Here is a 19,048-nt window from a genome sequence, read left to right on the forward strand (position 1 = left end):
AACTAACCAGTTTTTAGCTTAACACACTGCATTGGAGAATTAAAATAAGAATTTATAATCTAAAAAAACCAAATAAACAAGAGACAGCCTTACCGCAGATACTGCTTCATAGCACTAGTAATTGTCTTCACTTCCCAATCTACTGAGTTTTCCAGGTCAACTTCATTACAGGTTTTTGAATCTAGAAAATAACCAGAAAGAGAAGAGGGACATGAAAAAAGGGAATTCTAAATCAGTATGGCCTACATGAACAGCAACACATTGACTTTGACCACTACATATTTGTTCACATGAACGTAGAAGCAACATCCTTTTTATTAGTATTATTAGGTGATTTGAGGAGACCAAATATCCAAACCTGTTTATAAATTCCATCCATTTTCATATTTTGTTTTTAAAACTATTTACTGCTGATTTTTTTTCTTTAATGAAGGATTAAAAATCACCCTTATGTAAAAAGATCTCTACAGCAATTGAAATTTTCACACCTCTAATTAAACAGAGAGATGTTCACAAACACAGAAAGATATACAAAAACAGTTAAGGGAAAAAAGACCCTCTAAGAAGAATTTATCTTTCACTCTTTTCTTTCTTATTTAAAGTGTTAAATCCTTTCCATAGTTATGCCTGTAAACTGTGGATGAGAACAGTCAAAGGGCAGCATGACCCTCTGCATTGTGTGAAAACCTTTAAGAGGTGCTTCCAAAGTAGGAAAAGGAGTCTTCACTGAACGTTTGTCTTACTTGATCAGTTTTAGCCACTGGACAAGAAATACTTATTTGCTTAACCATTTGTCAGGTTCACAGAACTCCCACCTTCTCCCAGGTTAGTTGGTAGAGTCTTGGAACAAGACATATCCCCCTGAAAGGTTTTTCTGATTGACCCATCAAGTTATAGTGTTTTTGACAGAAGATAGAAAACAACACAGCACACACAGAGAATGTTTTGCAATCACCAAAACCCCCTTTTGGCCTGAGAGCAGGAAGCCACAGCTAGCTGACACAAGAGGAGCACACGTAAATGGCCAGCCTAGCCCAATGCTGACTTTCCTGTTATTATTTACTGCTACACGTTTCCATCAGTCACTGCAGTGAACGGCAGCAGTGGCTGACACAGATTACGTGGGGACCCGTTCATACAATTCAGAATTCATTTATTACTTGGCTTGTCAGACAAACGACAGACACATTTAAAAAATCAAATTAGGATCCCTGATTAAAGGTGCAGTCCTTTTACCAGGACTAAATAATTTTGTTCTAAAAGCTGTGCCAAGCAATTATTTCTGTAACTGAATATTCTCCCTCATTATATCAATTATTTAAATCTCATTTTAAAATACAGGTCAGATAACATTTTCTAGCAAACTGTTACTAGCCAACCACCACCCAAAATACTCAGGATTGTCTCAGAGATAAGCTTCTTTTTTTCTCTTTTTAGCTTGTTAGCTGCTTCCATGTTCAAATTCTCTTTTTTGAGAAGAAAATTTGTCTCCTGAATTAATTAAATAAAAACTGCCATCACATCAGAAGCTAGCAAAATCTATGGGGGTTTTGTTACTAAACCACTATGTAATATCCAGTTTTTAAATAGCTGCTTCATAATCATCAACCTCCTTTACATTCAAAGTATGCACTCCGTTCATTGAAATTTGTTGATGGATTTTGGGAGGAAAACAACAGGCGTCAGAATTCCAAAGCAAGCCTTGTAAAATAAAAAATAGAAGGTATTGTTGAAACGTTTCATTATCTCTTGGAGGAAAAAAAAAGAAAAAAAATCAGCCCTGCTACCAATCCCCAGTTTGATTGTAGAAGCCATCAAGATTTAAAGACATTTTCTTCATTTTTGGTTTGCCATTTGCTTTACATTGCTCTGTGCCCCCCCACCCAATGGATTTCACTATTCCTGCTCCATTTTTCCCCCTCTACTTCAAACATCCCAGACCATTGTAAGAACTGGAACTTCAACCAGATTTAAAAAAAAAAAAAATTACTCTATGGTTGTTTTCATGCTACTTGTTCACATAACAGCCACTGTGCACTGAAGGGCAACTTTATGCCTATAAAACTAACCGTGCACATTTAAGAACAGCTTTTGACAGAGCAGCTCTAAATTTTATGCAAATCTTTCTGAAAATAAGAGAGCCAGAGTTTATAAAAATTGTCCAGCTCACTAAAGCTGGTTAGGAGGAGACTCCCTCTGCTTTCATATGCAATATGCCCACTGTAGGTGCGCATGCATACTGTCATCTACTGTATGTAAAGTAACAAGGAATTCCATGTCATTGTTTTGAAACCTGCTCATTTTGGGAAGGCAGAAGCACCTGAAAGCTTCCTTCTACATGTAATATCTGGTATTGTTCACACCAGACAGCATCAGAAATCAAACCTGAACTCATCAGTAGAAACTGCAAGTCCTCAGCAGTCATTTCCCACAGGCAATGGTCCATCTGAAAGCTGATCTATGCAGTGGCTTGTACAAAATCTATGTAACAGCGTGCAGGAAATGAGCCACATCAGATCTATAACAGAGATCATCGATGAAACAGGAACTGGGCCCCCATGCACTTCCAGAACTGAGACTCCTGATGGCACACTGAAGAGCTAATATCACATTTCCATAATATTGGAAGTTCTAGCTTTCTATCCCTGTTTACAATGAGATGTCTGGTTAATTTAACATTTTCCCTTAAAAGGCAGAGAGTGTTTTCCTCACCAGATGCCTGCCTTTCAATTTAAACAAGATTATTGCTGCAAAATAGCACAATACCAGTTACAGGTAACTTCATGGGCTAAGTTAATTGTAAAATTAACTTCTTTTTTTTTTTAAGTAGAATTGTATATTTGATTCTAGGCCTTACTTTGCAGAGACTTAGCTCCACTAGATTTTTGCATTACAGATGAAAATCTATGCATTCATAGTACTAGAAAAGCATATGTTGGTCTTCTCATACTCTCTTGACTCTCAGTGTACTTTCCAAAATTTTACAGAAAATATTCTGAAAAAGAGACAAAACTACTACAAAAAAAATTACATCCCTGGTTACCATTTGGAAGACTCTTTTTTCACATCGGGGCTTTCCAACTGTGAACCTCATGGTTAATGATAGGTAGCTTTAAATACTTTGAAATTTTGTCAAACATTTTAAAATACAGAAAGTTAATATGAGATTTTTATGATTCTGAAAAATCTTTCATATAAAAGGGTATCTAAGAGTATGCCCAGAGACAAAGGATTAAAGATTAATCAGTCATTTTAAATTCTCTGTACCACTGTATATCAAAAAGGAACCCTCTTTGTTCTTCTCTGAGGACAGACAGATAAAGAGCACAATAGGATCACTTTCAACAAATCATCAGAAAAGAGCACCTGCTTGAAACCTAACTTTTTCCTGCTCAGTATTTTGCCTCATCTTGATACCACTGTATTCTTCCTATGTCAAATAAATACATGAAACTTGGGAATGACAGAAAAATGTTTCAGATTTTAAAAAATAACTAAAAGCAGATGCTGGAATTCCCAGTAAACTCTTCCAGCTGCTACTGAACCACTGGCAACCTGAGTCTATTTAATTTGGATACCAGTAATGGCTGCAAGGAAAATCTGCCTGCCAGACCTGCACGCCCAAGCTAAGCCAGCAAGAATAAAACTGAAAAGCATCTCATGATATCAAATGCATTTAATCAAGGCTCTCTGAGTGACAGCACGTCATTCTCCCCATGGTCAATGGCTAAAGATGGTTATTGCTTACTGAGGCTAATCTCAACACAGATAAACAGCTATGAAAATCTGTTATATATCAGTCATTTTTATTAATCCCAGTTCGTATTTCCAAGAAGAATCTTTTTTCTATAATACTTTAAAGGTTTACTAATGGAGTACTTCAGGGTGCTGTTAATATTGATTAAAGTAAGACACCATAAATTAATATTTAGCAAGGTCATTATGACAGATTGATATGACATGCAGGTCCTCAAGTCTCAAGATGTCTTATCATTTCTGAGGAGACAGCCTGTTTGAAAAAATAAAGGAAGGAAAAGAAAAAGTCTTACAGGTGGCACTGAACTGACAGCAGCATATAATATAAAAGCGCTTTGTCATTCACATAATGTCTGGGGTAATGAAATGAATTCACTTTCTGGCTTCCTTCAGTTTGCAGTGCCAAAGAACACTGTGTTATCAGCACAGATGGAGCATGCATGGTTCTGGAGAAGAGCCTGGTGCAAACTGCAAACAAGCTTCTTTGCATACCAATGAATCCCTGAGAATCAGACCTTTGCTGTCAAGTGACAGGTTTGGAAGCTCTATAAAAATGAACTAATCCCAGTGGTCTTGTCTGACTGCATGTACTGTCAGTGCTCAGGACAAGAAATGGGGGAACACGGCACATTTTGCAGTCATGGCTACTACTTTGGTGAGAGATATCAGGCAGATGAGGGATTTCATCCAGGTGCCAATAATTCTCTCTTTGCCCCCCCCCCACCCCCAGGGACAGCAGAGTGGCAAGAGAACTCCAGTCACTGGAATTAAAGATGCATCAAAATTTCCAGAAAATAAAGGGAGAAAAAAGTTTCTGAGAATTATTTCAGCTATCTAGGTGTAAAAGAGCCTAAGATGTTACCCACATATAAGAGCTATACAACAAAGTTTACAAAACCAAATCCTTTCTCCATCTGTCTCCTGCCTTGACACACAGTTATTATTAATACATATAGCATATCCCTCCTCTTAAACCAAATAACTCTTTGATGGTAGGCTTAACCAGTCTTATTTTGCACAGTGATTAACTAAAGACACACATAGGTGTGTACACTTGTACATTCTAGACAAGGGAGAAGTGGAAATGTCAAACAATGAAGCAAATAGCTTCAAACTTTCCTGACTTTGGTATTTTGAATTTTCTGATCAGATCCTTCAACTTAGGCTGCTTTAATCCCACTTACATCAACCTTGCACAAAGCAGATGCTTTGCTCCTACAGGTCCCATATTAGTTCTTAGTTTATTCCTACCAGCTAATCTAGGTCTTTCTAAAGTAGGAAAACTTACAATGATATGGTGATTATTTACATGGACTAGAGCAAACTGCTGGCAGGTGCTCTAAAAACTAAATATTGACAGTAAAACAACATGAAATAAAATATTGAAAAAGTATGTGTAAAATAGAGGCATACCCATCAACAAACTCAGAAGTCTCTGGACCTTTGAACTCACCCCCACAACTCTGTACAATCCTTGGTCATTTATACCTATTATGTGGAAAAAAAAAAAAAAAAAGCATGAGATCAACCACAGTCAAATTTAGCATTAAAATTTTTGCCCCAGGCAACAAATTCTCTTCAAAGACAGACAGACTACATAGCACATTATAAATAAAGTATTACAAGAATTCTTTTGTTACTCTGTGTTTTTAAGAGAAGTTCACATTATGTTTTGATAAAGGTTTCATGTACCTCAATTCTAGTTCTGAAACTGGGAGGAGAAGCAAACAGGGACAAACTTTTGCTTGAAAATAAATAAATAAATAAATAGATTGATAAACAAACAAACCACTGTCTAATTTCAAATTTTTTAAATTGCATTTTGGGTATATTGATCTCCACATTCTAATAATGCAAGAACTGAACCACCAAATGCTAAATTAAGATTTCTTCAATAAATTTAACAGTTCCTTCCCCCCCCCCCCCCCAAAAATGTGGTGACTAAAAAACTTTGGATGAAGAAAAACTTAAGCTTATTTCCAGTCCTCAAAACCAGTACTTTTTCAAGTTTATAAATGCTTTCCATTTAAGATACAAGGCCTCATTCCAACCCACTGTGGTCCACAGAGGAGTTACATCCAGAGGCACCACCAAAAGCTACTGAACAGTTTTGCTTGGGATGAACAGAGGAGACATAACCAGTGCAGTATTTTCAGTCCCCTACTCCCATTCTTTATGGACACTGGACTACTCTCCTGGCATTCCTCTGTGCCCTTCCATTGTATCACACAGATTCACTTCTCTACCCTTTTTCTTCCCCTGTTTTTGCTTTCCATTACATTACCCAGTTTTATCCCCAGGGAAGTAAAATTGTGAATATAAATTGAATAAAAATGGGAGGGAGAGAAGGGGCAGGGAAGAAAGAGGGCAAAATAAGGTACCTCTTTGTCTGCTGCATTGTTTCAGAGCCCATATAGTGGGAGGTAAAATACTACACTACACAGATGTTTGAGAAGCCTCACAAAAAGCAGCCATCTACAAACACAATCTACCTTCATAATCACACAGGCCTGGAAGAGTAGAAATGCCACAAAATACCTGTGTTTCTACTCCAAGGAAATCTTTTCAAATAACAGATTATGTGGTATTCTTATTCAAAATATCCTTCAACAAAGGAAGAATTGTGGAGAATTCCCAGCTTCAATACCAAGCTGTTCCAACCCAGGGAAGGAAAATTAAAGCCAGTCATATGAGAAAAAGTTTCTTCCCAAATAAATATTAGATGAAGTATGTAAAAATCATTAGCCTTTTAATGAATTACTGTCAGACAGAGCCATAATACACAGCAATAATTCTCAATATGGTAGAGAGAACTTGGCATTTTCTACCTCCTCCTCTTGCCGAGACTTGCTACATCTTTTCTCTCTTCTCACACAGTCTGCAGCCTCCTCGGCCATCCCAGATCCTTGAGCCTGCTGAAGTCCTCCCTGTCAGCACCTCTTCCTCTGCCCCAGCAGGGAGCTGACAGGCTACAGCTGCAGCTGCTCCTTCCCTCGGTTGCTCCATCTAGGCAGAACCAGCCCTTTTTCCTCCTGAGGTTGCAGGCACCACTGGAATGGTGCTGAGTCTTAAGCTGGATGCCAGGTTCAGAGCTGGCTCAAATTAACAGAATAAGCCAGATCTCCTCTATTTTATCTGTGCTCATCAAAACACACTACTCTGGAGTATCCTCACAGTTCAGCTGTGCACAAAAGAATGAACTGAAGAAAAACCCAGCTATGTGGCCACAACACTATTCTTCTCAAAATATGAAGTTATCAACACAACCAAATAAGTTTTCCAATGATACCTAGAGCAAGTATGATAGCATGCTATGCACCACTTGGAGACACTAAAAAAAACCCTCAACAATATAGTCCTTGATACACTCCAAACAAGAATGCACTACAAATCTGTCCTGAGAGCAGCAAATACTTTTTGCTTCAAACTTCTCAGAGGTGTCCAGGGAAATTCTGGTACCAAACTAACACCAAGCTTTGCCAAAATGCATCATGCTTTTTTTATGCAATGTCTTCTACTACTTTTAGTACCACAGAACAAGCCTTCTGCATCATACGCAAGATGCTAAAAAGCTGTAAGAAATACTGTCACACTCAGCTTTTGCTCATCTCAGAAGTTGATTTGTGACCTCCTGTGTGTCTAACATTAAAACTGGGGGGAACCAACCGTGCTGACCCCAAACATACATTTACGGGCTTAGAAATAATCGAGGTCAAACCACAAAACCTATTGCTCAGTATTAAAACTGACAGAATAATGCAGGAGTTTCTGAAAAATGGCAGTATTGAAACCATGACAATCCTCCAGCAATAATCATGAGTATGATAGAAATTATCAGATAATTGATCGGTTTCAAATTCATCAACCCAAAAAAAGCACAGCTAATTGCTAGCAGACATCAAGGAGCGCAAAGAGGCATTAATATTTCAACATAGTTTTAGATGATACCTTTAAACATACTTGCAAATGATGTTTTATTTAAAATATACAAACCTAGTTTGAAACAGTCCTATTTCTGATTTAATCTGCACATTTCAGATCTTCAGCACACCCAGCACTGATAACGCTTGGCATTTACAGAACACAATTGACAGGATGACTCATTGCAAGGAATAGCTCACCACTGACTGAAATGCTGAAGGGTTCAGATGCTCTGTCTGCAGGCTCAACCACTACTGGCAACCTGGAGCAGTAAAGCCCCACAGCACAACTTCCTTCATATTTACATTATCTCAAGATGTTTGGCTGCCTGATACCAGAATTTGGCACAGGTACACAGTTAGTGAAACATGCTTAGAAATGTAAGGTATTGTAAGCAAGACAGTAATTTATACTATTGTAAGCAAGGTACATAGTAGGGAAGTTTACTTTGCGACCGGCACTGTGCACGAGGCTGACAGACTTGCAATATAGGTGCAAATACAACTTTTTATACCAAAATCCATGGCACAGAAACTGCCAAACAAGTGACACTCTAAATTCAAGGTAATGACAGAGGGGTTTTTGTCACTTGCAAAGGTTTTCTACTCCCTCCTCACCAGGTACTATCTGCCTGAGGAGCAGACGGCCTGGACACGCAGCTCAATGCTGCCATCTCTCTCTGCAGCTCAGATTGGCAACTCCGGTAGTTCTGAACTCAAGACAAACACTGCTTCGGCAAACACTTCACCCATCACGTCCCCTCAGAAGGTACAACCAACTACTTGCACACAAAAACGTGCACAGAGCCTTAACTAGTGGAGCAAACAGCTCTTGGTTGTTTCTATAAACATCTACCCCATTCTGTTATTCTCAGTAGAGAATAATAAATTAAATACTCCGAACAGAATCCCCAAATGCTCTCTCCAAGACAAAACACAGGTGCACATCCAACCAGCAAGGTACTTAGTATGCAAGAGATGGGGTGCATATCCTGATACCTCAGCACCTCCTACCAGGTAAAGCACAGCCAATCTCTTGGAAGGCAATGCTGAATCAGAAGCTCACATGCATTTTAACCAAGACACCGATTTTCATGCTTCTATTCATTCAAAGCAAATAATTCCCTTTTTGGCTTTATAAAAGGGAACATAACTGAGAAAAAAATTATCCAGCCATTGACAAGTTTATGTTCGATATCTCTGTTATGCTCTTCTCTCTCTGAATACCAGACTACTTCTGCTGTGACATGACAAGACTATTCTCAGTTTCCACCCACACTAGACTGTCCTCTCTTTCCACCCACGCCAACCTCACACCCATTATGATTAAAAGAGATAAAAACATGGCACACAAGCACCATCTCTGAAGAAGCATCTGTCCTGTTTTCTGCTGCTGAATATAACTTGCTTTTGATGTGTTATCATTGAAGTAAAATAACCAAGTAAAAACTGTTTTCAAGAAAAAGCACAGGTAGAAAATTCTGCAGCTTGAGAGATGGATTTTCTTCATCATACAACTATTTGTCCAAACTCTTTTGAGACAAGCAACTGAATGCTCTCCCAGCCTCCATTTGTTTAGCTCAACAGACATCAGCAGAAGGTCCTTTAGGGGTTTTCTTGTTTTGTTTTGGAGTGGTTTACTTGGTTTGGTTTGTTTTGTTTTTTAAATGCAGTTGATGTTAAATTAAGAATCAGTAAACAGAAAATCAACGACTGCTTGAAATGTACTAGACAAATCAATTGGATTGAAACCGAGCTAAATGGATTGTTGAGTTCCTGGAAGGTAGTATCTCACCTCAGTATATTCTTGGAACCCCAAGAAAATAAATATTCATCAAACACTGATTTATTTTCTTTCTTGAATACTCTCCAAAACAAAATTAATAGACACAAGTCTTTTCCGTTGGCCGTAATTACCACAAAGCACTCTATTAACTGTACATCTTACAAAGGCTGTGTACAAGGGACAGCAAAGCTGCAAAATCTCCAAAGATTTTGGGAACTTTAACCCTCTCCCAAGTATGTTTCAGGGCAGATCCCACCATGGGGAGATGTCCTGCTAACCCATGAAAGCTCATCATTTGTCTTGAACAAGAGAGTTACACAAGTATTTTGCACCTTCTTACACGCCCCTAAATCAAGGCATAAAGGACAGAGTGAACTTAAACCTCCACTCAGTTTAACCTATCCACCCACAGCCCTGAGGAGAAAAAACCCCCAAAAAACAACAAAAAACATTTTCCCAAATAGCCACTTCATGAAGAAAATCTTCACATTTTTCCACAGCTGTGTTTTTGTTTCACTTTTCTTGCAGGGTGTCAGAAAAGAAAAAAAAATAGCCAACCCACTACTTGAAGAAAACTATTTGAACACACTTAAAAATAATAAACCAAAATATAGTATACTCCACACTGCTTATAGTAAGGAGGATTCATGAGGTATTGTAAGGTAGTCAGTCACTGTACCGTAGGCCAAAACTACCTTTCATTACATGAGCACATGTACCCTTTTCATTAAATCTGCCTCATTCACTGCAAAGAGAAGATCCAGACTACACTGAGACAGGGTTTTGCAGTGAAGACAACTTATCTGTAGGATGCCAGCTTTATCTGCAATGTTTCCCAGCTGAAATATTCAGAGTGTAAATGCTGGTAACTGAAATTTTAAAGTGATGAGACAGGCAAACTTATCTGAAAAATATTCAAAAGAACAGAATGAACAAAAATAACACCAGATAGAATATGGCCTAATCTGGAATCACATCTTTAATGCAGCAGACAGGACTGATACAAAAAGCTTTAACAAAAAAAAAAAAAAAGACATTACATACTTCTTGCTGTTTAAACGCAAAATTCTAAGTATCATGAAGGCTGCTTGTGTTCCTAGTAATACTGTACAGTAAGTGTATACATGGAAGACACTTTTTCAGTAAAATGCTGCACTGACAGCAAGCATGAACCTGCTCCTCTGTTCATCTCACTTAAGCTGGACTGTGATACACAGAGATTTAAGTATTCTGCCTTGTGCTGTGCCAGACCTCTAGGAAAAAAGGATTCAATTCCTGAAAAATTCTAAGCGTCCCCTTTAGGAGTTGGAATGAAAGCCAACAATTTAGGAGGAAACCAAAATGCAAACAAAGAAATTACAACATCTCTTTTAATAAACTGAGACATAGACTGTAACCAAGTACCAACTTTCACACCTTCACCTCTTTTTTTAAAAACCACAACCAAACAAGCTGGTTCTCCACACCATGCCATATAAAATGCAGTGAGTCTCAGAGTGACTGGTCACCACACACTTCAGCAGAGCGTCCCCAAAATCAATCCCAAATACCTCTTGAATACTGTTGCACAGTGACCTCTCCCCCATCTCCAGTTCTGGAACTACAGCAATGAGTATATGCAACAATAAATCCCAACAGATTCTTTGCTCCTGGTGTGATACTAACTCCACGAAAAGTACTTCAACATGTTTTGTTAATCACTTGCCTGCTCAGCTCCTGTTCTTCTGTCTTAAGAGACTGAACAGAAATGAAACACTAAAATAAATTACTCTGTTCCAACAGCAAAGCAAAGGTACAGGCACTGTCTTCAAAACACAGGTTTCTCTTAGCTGCTGTGCACAAACATTGGCTCCCTTTGTCAAGAGAGGTGTTATTTCCTACGTGTGAGCACTTCTGGCAAACACATTTCTTGCAAGAAAGCCATACACAAAAGGATGGGACTGGACAGACTCCTGTTCTGGTCAGTTTATCAGTGAAATGTCTGCCATGGTAAAGTCTTTTCCAGAGATCTACAGGAGACTTTATCATAGAGGCCTTCTTCACAGAGCAGACCAGCTGCTTCACCCTCTTCACAAACAGGTTGGGTTGATCATTACCTCGTGTTTCAACAGCACTGATGCACTTTTTGATGATGGTGAACCCTATCTTATCCAATTGTGCACCTACAAGAAAAAAAAAAAGGTTGAACAGTTTTAAAGCACCATTACAATTATGTCTTTCACCGAAAATAAGGCTGGACTCGATCATAAAGCTAGAACTTTTGAGGCAAAACTGTAAATATTCTGAAATTGGTAGAATACATCACTTTTTATAGAGAAATTCTGCTTTTCTCCTTCACAACCGTGCCTAGCCCAAGCAAAGGCTTGTTCTGGTGATAGTGGCTTCAGTGAATCTGTTCACAGCAGCATCCTTTGAAGAATGGGATCTCTGATTAGTTACACATGTTAGCAGATGCAAGATGGAATTTAACAGTACTTACTGCAACATCGACAACATCTGAGAGAGTTCACCAAATGGGACAAGGAAGTACTTATGATGAAAAAAACATAATCATCAACAGCAGGGCTTTTACTGAGTCCTACCCTCAGCCAAAGAAATTCCCACACTAAAGATACAGGACACATGTATATCATTTCACAGCAGTTAATGATCTGACTACATGAAAGCAGATGCATGAACAGGACAACAGCTGAGCTCCAGCATTCCTTTGTTGTTTCTATCTTACTCTTTTTCTTCGCATCAAAACTTCATTTAAAAGCTTATATTGCAAAACTGCCCTCCCCCCAAACATCTGGCCTTCTTGCTCCTGAGGACCTGGTCTTGCACCATGAAAAGAAAAAATCTGTGGAAAAATTTCTATTAATAACACCAGGATCCAGCTTTAATCAGCAATTTCAAGTTCTTAAAAAAGCAGGCAGAAATTGCCCCATAATCAAAGAAGGATACCTGTTTTCACTCTCATACTTTGCTAACAGAAGAAAGCTAATGTTATCTAAAGAAAGCCGTCTCTTCTACTTCCATATCTTGGTTTATATTTTAAATGCACACGTTCAGCTTTTTTGCTGATCTTGACATTCAGCTGCAACTGCTTTTAAAACCGTACTTACACAGGCTAACAGAAATGTACACACAATCTGGATTAAGAAATTGTGATGCATTTACATACAAATTCACCCTTGAATCAATTTCAGGCATGAAGTAAATTGACAAAAACAATTAGACTATTTCTCCAGCTTATGTCCAGTCCTACAATTCTTATGTATGTACTGAGTTACTGAGTTAAACCCGCTAATTACAAAATCCACAAGTTATACTCAAAACTCAAGACTTAAATGTAAAATAATTAAGCTGGATCCACAGGAAAACAAAAAAAAAAAAAAAAAAAAAGAAATTACCTTTGCCTTTCTCAATTGTAAAATATTAACAAAATCAGCCTTAATGCTAATTCAAATACTTACTTCCCTCTCGTTTTGCATTCGCTCTATTCAAGTTGATGAACAGCTAACACAAAAAGAGTAAAAAAGACAAATTATTTTAAAGACTTCCATGAAACCAGAAAAAAAGACACCCTCAATCTTAATGCTCAGTAGGCACAAATACAGTTGTTTACAGCTAGAACATCACCACCACCAGCAGCTCTAACAGCAAGACCAGAGGTCTGTGCCCCCTCAGACCAATGTTAGCTACAACCACTGAAATTCACTGTGATTTATGTGTTCCATGTTACTATGTTTCTCCACAGGTTAACTTCCCTCATAGTGTCAAGCTCACTCAAATTGTTAAGAATTTGATAAGTCCTGGGACTTACGTCCCAGTTTGGCATTCCCAGAAGCTGTAAACTTACTGGGGAGTCCAGCTCAGCCAACATGCCATTGTAATAAACACCTCTGCAAATGAAACCAGATGAGTGTAACAATGAGGTCAATCAAACCTACAACTGCTGGGGCAGACACGTGACTGTGTCACTGTCTAGAACACCCCATTATTTCTGGCCCACAAGACCAATATATTTATCATTATAAGAATAAATAGTGTGTTTCAATTCAACATTTCACACCCATTTCCTGATGGGAGGCAGAAATTAAGCAAATTCATGTACAACCTCAGTCCCATTGACAAGGACTTTTCTGATCTGGTTTAAAAATAATAATAATAATAACACCATGTAACTCACTCATGCAAGTTTTGCCACTGGAATGCAGCATGTCAGCATAAGACTAAGTGAACATGCTTATACTAGACATTTCCTACAGCACCAATATTATCACTGGGATGAGAAACCATTTATAAAAATCAATGCTGTCATTACAATGAAAAATTCTCATATCAGCATTAGCAGTTATCTACACTGAGCTTTACCAAGTTACTCATCTCTCTTGAGTTTTATTTCACTTTTATCCTTTATTCATTGAATCTATTATTTTTCAAACTACATAATCCCCATTTATTAAAGTATAAACGGGATCAGAGCGTAGGGGGGTGAGAGAATTCTCCAGTACACCATAAAATAATATTTTTAAAATTATGCTTACAGCTTCTTTTCCATCCAAGGCTTCCATCCACAGCTTCCTGTCTTCCTCAGAAAATGCCTGCATGGTCACAGGAACCCCAGGCCTGCAAATGCACCAACAACATAAAGCGACTGCATTCACCAGAAACTAAAAAATTCTTGTCAAATTCTATTTCCAACTACAAGCAAAGCCCATGGTCCTAAAAGGCAGGCTTCATTTTTTTTTGCTTAATAACTGAACACTGCTGAGCTTGAAAATAAAAGGTATAGAAGTGATCCATGCAGTGAGCAATAGGGAGACTAGGGAGGAGAAAAGAAAGTGAATGTAATCTGCAAACTATTTATTTGAAATAGCTCATTGTTGATGACTTGCTGATTCCAACACTTGCTGGAGTTACTGAGTTTTGTGAATTGTAAAACTTGGACTTGCATTGCTGTTAGATGAAAAATGGCATTTGTTAACTCACTCAATATATAATCTTCATCTTTAAAGCAGCAACAATGATCATAGCTTGCAAGTAAACACCTTATGAAAATAACTATCTTAATTTGGTAAAAAATGAAAACCAAACCATTTAACTCTTTTCACTAAATTACAATTGTAAAGGTATCAGAGTATCACCTGGAAGCAATACATCAAACTCAGTACATGCTGCATGAAATACCATTTATTTGTCTTCAAAATAAAGTCAAAGGAAATGAAACCTTCCCTCCTTGTCCTGCATTGGAAAAAATTAAAATCTAGGTAGCATTTCAGAAGGATAATACTTTTTTTATAAATAAAGTAACTTTTTCCTACCCTAGAAGACTCTGCTATTTCCTTACAATTTAAATTTCTCTACATTTACCACTAAAAATGATAAATTACCATTTACTTCAACTAAACATGATGGAGTACTAGAAACAGAAAAAAAGCATCACTTCCCAGAGATTTAGCCAGAATCTTAGAACCCTCAGAGCCATAAGTGTATCAGAATTTAAAGAAAACATAACCATCTCAGCTTTCCTTTTCAAAGAAAAATATGCAAATTTTCAGCAAGCTCCAAATTATGCTTAAGTCACACACAAGGCTGAATGTTTGCTACTTAAAAGTCTTCCCTAAAATTTTACGACCTTGCCTCCTTCCAAAGCACAGTACCAAAAAAAGCCCCGTGCCCAGCTGTCAATCCCTGTGTTATTTTTTAACTTGGACAAGCTGAGGGATAAGTGTGCCCTGAACTGATACCAAGGAAACAAGCTAATGGCCTGCAGCACAGACCTAATCTCCATGGGAACATCTCAGTACTGCACACACATATTATTAAAAGAAAAGTGTCTGATATCAAGGTCACAGTGGACCAGTTGTGTGTATTATATCAAGACAAAGATGAACTACATTTTTTCCCACTTTCACCAGAGAAGAGAATGAAAAAGTGTTTTGCAGGATCAAGGAAACACTGCTCTCTATCCATCTCTGTATAAACTCCAGATACCCCACTGAGCAGATGACACACAGAGGGGCACAGACTGACATTTCTCACGCTACTTTTTAGAAACTTTACCAGATTTCAGTTTGAAATCTCTTATCCCTACTGACCAACACACTGACACCAGAGGAGTTGAGGTCTGGAGTATAAATCTCCACTCCTTTTTGTACTGTTGGGACGCAGTGTTAGAATAGTTAAACCACATCCTCTTCAACTCAAAAATTCAAGTTCAAACCATGCTGTAGAGTGATGACAAACATCACCTGAGCTGTAAATGAGCATCTCTTGTCATCTGCCATGTGGGCTAGAAGTTTTCTGATGCAGTTGAAGTTTCACATGCCTTTACCCATTGGCTGTTGTAGGAAGAACATGCCTCAGGCCAGTCTGACTGGCCACAGGAGCTTGGCATAGCCTCTGATCAAAGTTTGATCACGTGATCCTTATCACAGCTATATCTGCATACCATTAGCATTCAAGGGACAGCGGAGCCTGACAGCACTGACCGTGCTGCTTTTGAAGTGAAAAGCACTAAGAATCTGATGAAAATAAGATTACAAGCCTATAAAACTTGAAGACCTACTACTATATGATAAATTAGCATGTAGTTAATTGGTATAATTAAGGAGCGAACAACTAGATTAAAACAGCTCAGAGGGGGTAGATGCAAAAACTCAGCAACAATCTACTAATTTATATCTAGCATTTAATTCTAGACATGATCCATTTCTGCACAAATACAATCTGCATCAAAAGAATGTAGCATTAGCACAGCCATATTTATCTGGAGTACCCTATTAAGTTGGATCCTCTCACCTTCATAAATGAAGGAAGACTAAAATGCTGTTGAAAACCAGTATCATACTTTGAGATCCTTTAGTTGAAAAAATTAGCAATTCTTTTCTTCAGAAATAGAGCAACAAGTGGTGCTTCAAAAAGACAATGGCAACGACATTCAAGATGCAGTGCATGATTATACCAGCCCCAAAAAGCTTCAAAATCCCAATAACCTTATTTTCAATCTGAAAATCCAGTGTATCTCCCCAGCAACACCTCATTTTGGAATGCAGGATTGTGATACAATGTGGTTATGACTACATGAATAATTACTGCAATCAGTCTTTCACTAACAGCTGTATGTTTTTCAATTCAAGCCATGTTTCTTCACTGTGATAACAACTCTTAATAGCCCCTCTTAACTTTTTCTGTGCTTTTCTTTAATGGGAGCTCAGGCAATGTCTACATTTCAGTTTAGTTCCTCCCTGCTTCTGCTGCGCACAGCTGAGATAAAACCCAGTGAGCCATGGCAGCGCTTGCCTGCTCCTCCAGTGACCCTTTCCCACTGGAAATCTGACTGAGGATCAAAGAAATCAGAAGAAAACACGACAGTAATTGTGCAGTAGTTTTAACTACTGGTTAGAAAGAGCTCTTCCTAGTGTCCTTCACAAGCTTACCTGTCTGAAGCTTCTAAGTCAAAACAGAATCGCCTGTCTATTGTATCTGTATTTCTTTTGGTACAATAGGTAAGGACGAAGAGTTCCGCATCACCCTGTGAAAAGAAAGTTTTTATAAGCTTGACCCAGTTTATAGAAGTTTTTATAAGCTCCAGTAAGCCAGTTGTACAAGCCAAGTAAGGTAAATTTATGTTAAAGTAATGGCAAAAGCGATACTGAAAACTGACACTTGCAAAAGAATTCGCCCATGTTTGCAGTTCACTTTTCTACACAGTAACACAAATTCTACAGTCATTTATGGGACATAAATCTAAAAATATTGAGTCCATTTTAGCTGGTACTTTACAGAATGACTCAGTACCACAGTAAGTTAAACTAACAAAAATACTTTGCGCTTGTTACAATATAAACACACAGAGAGACCTTTCCCATTTTATGTCAGCCAGAGTGGTTCCCATGGTAAAGGCCATTGCTACACTAACTAGAACAAAGGAAGAGCTCTTTACTATCTGTAACGTGTCTTAAAGAACCAATTCTTCCTTCCTTTAAGACCAACACCCGGATTTTATTTTACCCAGGAATCACAAACTCACTGTGAAGGCTGCATGAGTTGTACCAGCTTAATTCAGGATTAACTGTACATTTTAATTATTTCTTGTCCTATTCAGCATCTCCAGACACAGAAGGCTGTCACTGAAGGAGTAACTACAAGAGTTTCCAAGTGGAAGATCTTTTAATACAGCAGAAATGGCTTCATAGGTGTTTTAGAATGCTGAATGCTCAGACACATACTATATACTATACTAAATAAAATGGCTTCTTACAATTAGAGTAAATTAGGATAAAAAATTAATAGAAGTACTGAAGTGATTAAGGAAACCAAATACCACTGATATTCAGTACATCAGGTTTTCCAAAGCTTTTGAAAGATTCTTCCAAATTCAATACATCTGTAAATACAGAGTCCTCAAAATTACGAAAGCCATCTTCCCTCTGCTGAAATGAACAGGATATAATAACTTGATAAAATTCTAACAACATGATTTTCTTTAACCAATTTGAAGACAGGGCAGGGTGCTGCATTTACAGGCATATTGGCTCAAGCACTAGTTTCCAGATTCAGATATACTTTTTCCTTGCAACAAAATGCATTTTATCCCTATTAATACATTCATTTAATGTGTAATCTGTAAAGGTACCAAGTGCCATCAACTCCCAACTATTTCAGTAGGAAGTAAAGCTATTGAAAGATGAACAAAGTCTTGGGTCTTGAATATTTCAGATGCTACCAAAGATATCTGAAATGATATTCAGTTATCAGTACAAATTATATTCTTATGAAAATGCACTTTTCTAATCCCACTTCCAGTACTTATATCTCTAAAAGAAAAATCTAACCGGAACACGTAAGAAAGAAATTTCTAAGTCCATTCTATTTTCCTGATTTATACTTTAATAAGTTAAAGGCCTCATGGATAAACCAGATTCTAAATGGTGAAATACTGCATGTTATCTGTGCCAGGTCCTCTGGTCTTCTAAAAGGAAGTAACAAAAAAGTCTCATCCACTACTTTAGGTTAATGTCCTTAAATGGCAGACTGAATTGCAAGAGGAAAGGCAAAAAAAGGGGCAAGGAGACTAGAAAGGCAAAGCACTTGACACACCTTATTTGAAACATTCTCGGATCTTGATACAGGACAAGTGTAAGAGTAGAATATGTAATTATACGTACAACTTTCCCTCCTGATCTGTGTTCAAATGGGATCATGGAGAACTTCTTTGTCTCTTTCCTGTACATGCAATAGTGCTTCACCCAACTGGAACCAAAGGGAGCAGGCCCTACACAACACAAAAGCAATAAATAGTATGTACTTTTTCCAGTTTCTGCATTTTCTTCTCCTGCTTTCTAAAATGATACTTAAGAGGCCTACTTAATTCCTAATAATGAGGTATTTAAAGTAAAGGTATAAATTAAGAATATTATACAAAATAACACAAATGTTAAACAGTGCTTACTATTCTAAAAACTGATGCGTGTTGTATTTCACACTTATACTTAATGAGAAATGGAAAGAATTATTAATGTATCCTTGTCTCACTATTACAGACAAAATTATTTTTCCCTATAAATATCCCTTTGAAACTTTTATTTAGCAGAAC

General features: G+C 37.7%; 1 protein-coding gene across 1 annotated transcript in view; it reads right to left on the reverse strand.

Moving 5' to 3' along the window:
* ARHGAP10 (Rho GTPase activating protein 10) overlaps positions 1–19,048 on the reverse strand; it is a gene marked incomplete at its 5' end in the record, with an annotated part of 143,929 nt that overhangs the window by 58,477 nt on the left and 66,404 nt on the right. Inside the window, 7 exons of the mRNA XM_082281208.1 lie at positions 94–181; positions 5,170–5,244; positions 11,559–11,624; positions 12,921–12,963; positions 13,995–14,076; positions 16,890–16,984; positions 18,621–18,727. Coding sequence (XP_082137334.1) covers positions 94–181; positions 5,170–5,244; positions 11,559–11,624; positions 12,921–12,963; positions 13,995–14,076; positions 16,890–16,984; positions 18,621–18,727 — 556 coding nt within the window. The remainder of the gene's footprint in view (positions 1–93; positions 182–5,169; positions 5,245–11,558; positions 11,625–12,920; positions 12,964–13,994; positions 14,077–16,889; positions 16,985–18,620; positions 18,728–19,048) is intronic.

The sequence above is a fragment of the Coloeus monedula genome (genome assembly GCF_965178545.1).
Source record: "Coloeus monedula genome assembly, chromosome: 5".
Taxonomy (NCBI): Eukaryota; Metazoa; Chordata; class Aves; order Passeriformes; family Corvidae; genus Coloeus; species Coloeus monedula.